The sequence below is a fragment of the Macrobrachium nipponense genome, chromosome 3 (genome assembly GCF_015104395.2).
Source record: "Macrobrachium nipponense isolate FS-2020 chromosome 3, ASM1510439v2, whole genome shotgun sequence".
Taxonomy (NCBI): Eukaryota; Metazoa; Arthropoda; class Malacostraca; order Decapoda; family Palaemonidae; genus Macrobrachium; species Macrobrachium nipponense.
In genome coordinates, this window is record NC_087202.1 from 40988977 (window position 1) to 40998512 (window position 9536).

The 9536-nt window shown below is 35.2% G+C and overlaps 1 protein-coding gene across 2 annotated transcripts in view; it reads right to left on the reverse strand.

The window, feature by feature from the left end:
• Positions 1–2791, reverse strand: part of LOC135221705 (cell adhesion molecule 2-like) — a 407499-nt gene extending 404708 nt beyond the window's left edge. The window contains exon 1 of one of the 2 annotated variants that reach the window (XM_064259459.1): positions 1855–2791. In XM_064259459.1, coding sequence (XP_064115529.1) covers positions 1855–1930 — 76 coding nt within the window. In that variant the 5' untranslated portion in view covers positions 1931–2791. The remainder of the gene's footprint in view (positions 1–1854) is intronic. The other variant, XM_064259457.1, reaches the window with a different exon arrangement.
• Between the last annotated feature and the right edge of the window lie 6745 nt (positions 2792–9536).

The following is a 9536-nucleotide window of genomic DNA, read 5'->3' on the forward strand; positions in this document are numbered from 1 at the left end:
CAAGTCAGGAATCTCTGAGCTTTCATTAACAAGAGCATTTACTAATTAACAACAAGTACGAAAACGTCATTTACATTAGCGAACCAAATAACAAAAAGAGGAAAAATATTGTCCATCAGTAGCTTGACCTCCACGGCTTTCACAACTACTGATTTATAAGGGTCTTTGAGCCGGATATAATAGAAAACTAAAACTAAGCAAGATACAGCATAAATAAGAAGAATATTAAATCGATAACAGATTTCATGAAAAGCTTGTGATAGAAAACATTAACTTACGAGACACAAATCTATAACTCATCCCTTGCAACTTTCACCAGAAAATCACTTGATCTATAACAGATATCCTAAAATGATTTATAACAGAAACACAATATCATCCTTCCTCTAATGACTTCCGCAAGAACATTAACCAATCTTTAGGATACAATAAAATCGTGTAAGACAAAATCCAATACGATTCCCGCAACTTTAGCTTCCCTCGCGACTTTCAAGAGAAGCAACCAATTTATAACAGGCATCTTAAAGCCACTCATACAAATAAATTGCCACTAATGGCTTTTAAAAGAACATAAACCAGTCTACGCAAATTATCATAATGCCACTTATAAAAGACTGTAGTTGCAAAAATAAATATTCACTTGTCCCGATATCCTTGTGCAAGAGCATTACCCAGTCTATGTAAATTCTCATCAAACTATTTATAAAAAGATGAATAAAAGAATGTCATAACACTGACTTGTCCCTAATGACTTTTACAAGAGCTGCCTGGTTTCTAAAAAAGGAAATATAAGCCAAAAGCTGGAATGAAATTAATCGCACGCCCTCAAGTCAAACCCCGTCGGGTCATATGAACGGCTTCCACACTGTTTCTTTGGAGAGTAGTACTCGAATTCGAGTATCCATCCGCTTTTCATGCTCACTTGATTCCCGGTCCAGATTACATTCATATTGGAACATCGAACATAAAAGACAACGAGCTTAAGTGACACTCCTGGAACGGGAAGAAATATCACTGGAAGAGGGCGGACCTCCTTCCATACGTTTTGAGAGAGAGAGAGAGAGAGAGAGAGAGAGAGAAATTAATTCTTATACTGACATGAAAATTCATTTTCAAGACCGTCTTCCATTTGCTTTGAGAGAGAGAGAGAGAGAAGGGGGGGCCGGGTTTGTTTATGAAACACTATTAAACGAATCGAAAAATACGCTTATAAAAGCAGTCATTGTGTGTAACACATACACACAAAAATACACACACACATATAATCTTATGTCAGAAAGAAAAGCTATAGCGTTAAACTTTCACATGGCATACGACGTCATTTGAGAACACCCGAACAAAGACAAAACAGGAACGAAATTGCTGTCCCATTTTTTCCGCAAGACGTAAAAAGACTCTTCCGTTTCCTGTAATTTAAACTTCTGACAAGTTTATAAGACCTGAAATCTATTCTGGATAGAAAAAGACTAAAAAATATATGAAAGAAAGGTGGAGGAAAAAGATTTCGATAACGTTTAGCAGACAAAATAGAAAAGCAAAAGGGGTTGACATTGTTGTCTGAATAAGCATTATATTTAAATATGTCCAAATGTAATTCAAGAAGCCTCAATTATATAAATTCAAAGGGAGCTAATATTCTCTGTTCTTTTATTCTAATATTTGTTTGCCTTTATTTTACCCTTTGCGTCGCTCTTTAGTTTGCATTATGCAGCTCGGTCCTATTTCCCAAGTACAGAGTCATAATCTCGGGAGATATAGTAAAAGAGTGAGAGAGAGAGAGAGAGAGGAGAGAGAGAGAGAGAGAGAGAGAGAGAGAAACTTCCTAGATAACAAAATCCTCCCAGTAGCCCTTACCTGCAATCGTGGCTAAGAAGAGAGAAGGCAGGACCACCAGCCTTATAAACTTCTGCGCGCCTTTGCTAATCTCCATATTTTCCGGCTGTTGGCACACCAGGTTTACGGCGAGGAAGAAACAGAAGAAGAAGGAGATGCAGAAGAAGGATAAGAACAAGAAGGCAAAGATGTCGAAGGAGTAAAAGCCAACACCAAAAGGACTCGCATAGTCAGGCGTTGTTTTTGTTTGCTGCTCCTGTGACCGATTTTGTTGGCTTATGTTTCAGGTTTCCTCTTGCTTGATTAGCTTTTCTTCCTGATAATTTTGAGATGAAACAACTGACTTTCAAGACGTCTTTTGGGTTCTGTTCTAGTTTCTGAAAGATTCAGTTCAACTGTTGTTTGGCATGTATTTGTCTCTTTAAATGTTTCATTCTGGAATTGGATTAGAAGTTCTTTCTAATTTTAGCGGATATCGTTTATTAGTTAACTAACTTTCTAGATATTGCAATTGAAAGCCACTTGTCAACGTGCTTCAATCAAAGTATGTACATCAACAAGATGAAGTCAGGTAACTATTTAACATCCTTTCAAGTGCAAACGATGGCGCAAAGATAAGTGATGGCACTGCAATATAATTTATGCTTCAAAACGGGCAAAGCAAGCAACTGCACACGGTGACCCACTGTCTCGACCGGGAGTAGTAGTAGTAGTAGTAGTTTGAGCGCGCAACCTTTTCGTGCGAAGGGCAGCGGACGCCGAGAGGCAAGGGACCTCACTCGGGCAGCGTTGAATGGTGACTGAAGCAGCAAACACGTGGAGGAGGCTCCTTCCCTTTCCCCAGTAGCGAGAGGTGTCAATCCCCGGAGCAGATATCACCTGAAAATCGCAAATTCTCTCTTTTTTTTTTCCTTTTTTGCACACCTCCCCTCCCCCAACCGCACACACACAAAGATGATGTCGTGACATTCCCTGTCGCGATCCTTGTGGGTGATTTTATAGCTTATTTTACTGCGCCCTCTCCCGGATGAGGAGACGTTGTGTCTCTATCAGATGCTTATATCACAACGCCGCTGCCGCTCCTGCTACTGTGGGTGGGAGGGTGGGTGAGGGCCTGTTATCTCTCTCTCCCTTCCTTAAGTCGTTAGACGGAAGAATTCCTGCACTTCCTTTTGGGATGACCATCAGCCTTCAGTCCCTCCCGTACCCAGAACCCGCACACGGAACTTTCCCCGGGGCATCGCATGGTCACTCATCTCGTGAGCCTCAGAATCACGCAGTCCTCCATCACGAGGGAGATTCAGAGGCTGGGAGAGAAGCATCGCAAAACTTGACGGTACGTAAAACATGGACAAGCACGCGTGCAGCCTCTCGTACACGCGAGCATTCGAATATGGATGCGTCGACCTCCTCACCTCGAATAGTACCGGTTATTTTCCCAGGGCCAAAGCCTTTGCAGGTCATCCCGTCGAGAGTATGTGAAAAAGTGATGCGTCCGGATTTGCTTTCGTGGGTAAAGGAGGCGTGTGTATCAGAGATGCTTTCGTTTCTCGCAAAGCACAAATATTCTTCTTTTATGTATCAGGGAATACTGATAGGATGGTAATTTAATCTGGTAATAATCTTAATCAAATTTAGTGCTAAAATATAAGGTGAAAAACGCAATATCTATAAAATTTATAATGTATGATTTAATAATAGATAACAATTCAAAATAGCACATCATTACGTTTCATCAAAAATCGCCAAATAGTTACATCCTCTCTCTCTCTCTCTCTCTCTCTCTCTCTCTCTCTCTCTCTCTCTCTCTTTAAGATTTTATTCTTTCGACAGAAATAGAATTTCCCACTATCAAGGTCCTCACATATAAACCAGAAAATACATCGGATACAGCATACAAAAGGAGGTAAAGGACTTATATTCTTCGGTCTGGTGCCCGAGTACGTATGCTGATATGCGTGTCTTGTAGAAAAATAAGCATTTTTGCATCGACACATAATTACGAAACATATATATATATATATATGTATATTATATATATATATATATATATATATATATATATATATATATATATATATATATATATTATATATATGTATCTGTATCTCCTCTCTTCTCTCTCTCTCTCTCTCTCTCTCTCTCTCTCTCTATATATATATATATATATATATATATATAATATATATATATATATATATATCTATATATATATATATACTATATATATATCTATATATATATATATATATATTATATATATATATATATATTTCGTAATTATATCTATGTAATTATACATATGTGCGTACACATGCACAAAAAATAGTTTTAATGAAAGCGTAAGTGTAAATGAGTAAAAATACAGAAAACACCCAAACATAATCTCACATGCATATATAATAATATACAGCAAACACAATCGTACACTAACAATCACATGCATATAAATGCAGCAAACGCACAAAAATGCACTCACATTCACATGCACAAAAGCAAACAGACAAACATATGCACACATTCACATGCATAAAAACACGCAAGCGCACAAACATATACTCAGATTCACATGCAAAATATACAATTACGTGCACACACAAAGATAGAAACCAAGAGTTTATGTCAAAATACGAAAAAGGAAAACATTAACTTAAACCCGGACACAAAACAAATTTAAATGGTCATATAAAAATGGAAATAGATGAAAGAAACCACTGCTTTGACTTCCAGTAAGAGCAATGTGATTCCAGGATATATATATATATATGTATATATATATATATATATATATATATATATATAATATATATATATATATATATATATATATATATATATATATATATATAGTATATATATATATATATATAAATTTCTAATTTGAAGATTGTGCATTTCTGTGATAATGCCGATGCATCAAATAATAAATGGGATAAAGGATTCAAAGTAAGAAGCTTGATTTCGAAGTTTTAGAAATTCTTGACTCAAAATGAAGCATTTTAAGAATGCATTTGTGTTGATGAAATCATGGACATAACTAACTGAAACAATTTATCAAGGTGAAACCTATAAGGTTTGGATATAAACTTTGGGCGCTTAGTGGGACCTCGGGTTGCTATTATAATTTTGATCTTTACCGAGGTAAGAATCCGCAACAAGAACAGAATGACGCTTTAGAACTGGGTACAAAAGTTGTTTTGAAAATGCTGGATACTGTGCCTAGCTGATCCAGAATCTCAAACTGTCTTTTTTGATAATTATTTTACTGAATATGAATTATCTCATACTGTCTTTTTTCATAATTATTTTACTGAATATGAATTATTTGTCCACCTATGAAGTACTAGGTTTCAAGCATTGTGAAATTCGTTTGAAGAACAGTACATTGAAATCAGCTCATGGGATGAAAAAAAGAAACAAGAGGCTCATATGACCTCAGGTTTGACACCAGTGAAGATGTAGTACTGATGGTAAAATGGCTAGATAACAAATGTGAACGTTGGAACTATTTACGACAGCGTTGGGTGAAGTCATCAAAGTCAAAAGGAAGCGCTCCTCAATCAGCTGCAATTTTCAACTATAACAAATGCATGGGTATTGTAGAATACCATGATTGGTTGGTAGGGAAATATTCTGTCTCTATTCGAGGCATTGGTGCACCAAGGACATGGTAACATACAGCTGAGTTTATTAGATTTCAAAAGGGCAATTTCTATAGCTCACTTGAAGTTCGCTTGCATGGAAGGCTTAGTAGGAAGACCTTGAGGTACCTTACACTCATATACAATTTTTACTGATGTTCGGTATGATGGTGAAGACTTTGGTAAAGACCATATTATTGAAAAACGCAACAGTCAACAATGGTGTTTGAACAAAACATATACAGCAAATCTAAGGACCTCTTGCCCTAAATGTAATGTGACTCTTTGTATTGAATTCGGCTTATAAAAATTACATTTTTTCAGCTCGAATATTAGATGAGAATTCAAAACAATCAACTAGATTGATAATATGTATTTGTTTATCTTTACTTACAAAGAATATAGTTTATTTAAGAAATATAAACCTAACACCCATTGTCCTAGTCTCCTCAATTGAGGACAGCTTGAAAACGTGATTTTATGCCCCATTATCCCAGCGTCCTCATTTGAGGACAGCTTATTGTAAGCTTACCATTAGAAATAGATTTTTTTTCTACTTCATATGTATTCTTAACCCTTATATATATAATATTTTACAAAAAATTTCAGAATTTCATAAAATACAAAAGTTGGGATTTAATGGGTTAAATTAATACAGCTATGGATGTTACCTTTCAAGTTCCAACTTCCGCCGCTGTCACCACGAAAAGAAATCAACGTCTGCGTTATGCTGTAAATTGCTGAAATGAAGGGAAAGGTATTTAGAAAGTAGCGGAAAATAAATACTGTAAAGATTTACAGTAGCAGCAGTCAACTCGGTAAGCGTCACACATTAAAGAATTAAAAGTGTTCCTTAATTTTTGTATTATCTTCCAAATAATATACGTATGCAATAATGACAGACTGAGCCATTATCATTATTATCATTATTATTACTATTATTATTTCAAACCTGTTTCATGGTGATGACTATCTTCAGTCTATGTTTTGTCGCTCAACATTTCTACAGGGATAGTATTTATCTTATATCGCATAATACTTAAAATATTCACTCCTGATTCAGTTGCTTCAAATAATTGCTTTCAATTGGAGTGCCAAAACTAGACTTATTACCATTGATTGAAAAATCGAGATTTTCTCAATGGTATCTTATGTAGTTCATAAAGGCAATGAAATAACTTAAATTACTGTTTCTGTAATAACAGAAAAGGTAACTGGCAAATTAATGAATTGCTGTTATATGAGAAAATAATGCTGATTAATTCTAGAGAATTAATTACTCACAGAGTACAATTTCCTGCCTAAAGTAAACTGGCCTAAATTAGAACCTCTGTTCAAGGAGAAGCTTGCCTATTTTTAAATATGTTTTTGTGATTTGAAGATAACGGTATATCTTATCAGTCTGATTTTTTCACTGATTTGTAGTTCGATGATAATAATTCCATATAAAGCATTTCGTCTACATTTATAGTAGGTGAAGAATACTAACAGTTTCTTTCCATTATACTCTCAAGTGACGATACGAATTCTCATATCATATAATGGTCGGAGATGAAAGAAAATCCTATTTCATAACAAATTTTTTATAACGATCCTTTCCAAGTACTGACTTGGTAAATAAATGGATCTTATAAAGCCGTGACATTTAAAATAACTGACTTTTAAAATGATTTATATTTACAATATTTACAACGTTGTTTCTTCATTAACCTGGTAAACTAGACTGAAATGGATAAGTCTCAACAATGTAATATAATTTTTTCATGATAGCTGCAAGAAATAATATGAGGAGTCCCTACTTTTCGGATAAAAATTCCATCTTCTACCTACTTTTACTTTTTCCACATCAACTTTATCACGCGCTGGGAGCATTTTAGCAGTACGAAGCTCTGAAGTACCTGATTAATTCTGCCCGCCTTTCTTTAAAACAAATGGTTTCTAAGCATACATCAATCGGCAAGGCCACATCAAAATTGTTCTTACTTATCCAGTACACAATAAATTGCCTTTGAAGAAATATCTTTGCTAGGGAATACGAGAGCTTACTTCTTATTCTTAATGTATCACGTTTTTGTGTATATTTTATCTTATAATGACAGGCCGGCCGCATTTGGAAAACAAAAAATTACTTTGGAAATGATCAATAGCGGACTGAAGAGTTTGTTAATAGTGGTTCTTTCAGACCGTTTAATCTGTTCATAGTGGCTCTTCTCCTAAGTTCCTGAGGTACAGAAGATTTTTTTTTTAAGCATCTGAAATAATTCAGTACGACATTTAGTGATAAATACCTTAAATTAATTCAGTTGCTCAGATAGCAATATATTCCCCTACAAGAGGAATACATTAAAATTTGGCATATCGAGATCATTACAATTTAATTTTCCAGTTTCGCGTGGAAAATGCCTGTGCGAAATGTATGAAATATACATCAAAACAAATAATCCACGAACTTAATCGTCTGCCGAGTTGGTGAAAATTTGCGATAACAATGTGACAATATTATAACTATTATTTTTTTTTTTTTTTTGGCAGAAGACCTTCTTTTAGGTGAATGCTGTTAAAGAGAATGGCAAAATTAAGCGAGTTGATTTTATATATTGTTTTTCCTATTTTTCCTACAATTCACTTCTCGGGCTCAGCGATGTTTCTGAGTAGCTGGTGATCTATTCAACTTGCTTAATTCTGCCTTTCTCTTTAACAGTGTTATTATTATTATTATTATTATTATTATTTTTTTTTTTTTTTTTTTTTTTTTTTTTTTTTTTTTTTTTTTTTTTTTTTTTTTTTTTTTTTTTTTTTTTTTTTTTTTTTTTACTATATCACAGTCCTCCAATTCGACTGGGTGGTATTTATAGTGTGGGGTTCTGGGTTGCATCCTGCCTCCTTAGGAGTCCATCACTTTTCTTACTATGTCTGCCGTTTCTAGGATCACACTCTTCTGCATGAGTCCTGGAGCTACTTCAGCCTCTAGTTTTTCTAGATTCCTTTTCAGGGATCTTGGGATCGTGCCTAGTGCTCCTATGATTATGGGTACGATTTCCACTGGCATATCCCATATCCTTCTTATTTCTATTTTCAGATCTTGATACTTATCCATTTTATCCCTCTCTTTCTCTTCAACTCTGGTGTCCCATGGTATTGCGACATCAATGAGTGATACTTTCTTCTTGACTTTGTCAATCAACGTCACGTCTGGTCTGTTTGCACGTATCACCCTATCCGTTCTGATACCATAGTCCCAGAGGATCTTTGCGTGATTGTTTTCTATCACTCCCTCAGGTTGGTGCTCGTACCACTTATTACTGCAAGGTAGCTGATGTTTCTTGCACAGGCTCCAGTGGAGGGCTTTTGCCACTGAATCATGGCTCTTTTTATACTGGTTCTGTGCAAGTGCCGAGCATTCACTTGCTATGTGGTTTATGGTTTCATTTTTCATATTGCACTTCCTACATATGGGAGAGATGTTATTTCCGTCTATCGTTCTTTGAACATATCTGGTTCTTAGGGCCTGATCTTGTGCCGCTGTTATCATTCCTTCAGTTTCCTTCTTTAGCTCTCCCCTCTGTAGCCATTGCCAATTGTCATCGCTGGCTAGTTCTTTAGTCTGTCTCATGTATTGTCCGTGCATTGGTTTGTTGTGCCAGTCCTCTGTTCTGTCTGTCTTTCTCCTGTCTCTGTATATTTCTGGGTCTTCGTCTACTTTTATTAGTCCTTCTTCCCATGTTATTATTATTATTATTATTATTATTATTATTATTATTATTATTATTATTATTATTATTATTATTAAGGCATATACATTTTTTATGGAAGAAGTGGAGAAAGCTTCCATTTAAATCTTGTTACAATATATTTTAGCAAATACAATTAAATAGCCCTACGTAAAAGATAAGAAATTAAATTTAATCCATGAAATAAAGCTAATAAAGACATGTAAGAGTCACCATCAGAGCAAAACGAAACAAAACCAAAAGGCAACAGGTAACAGCAATGGAATTCCACAGATCCCATCAACTGGATGCTTCATCGATTCAGTAAAATGTCAAAAATCACCGAAAGTTT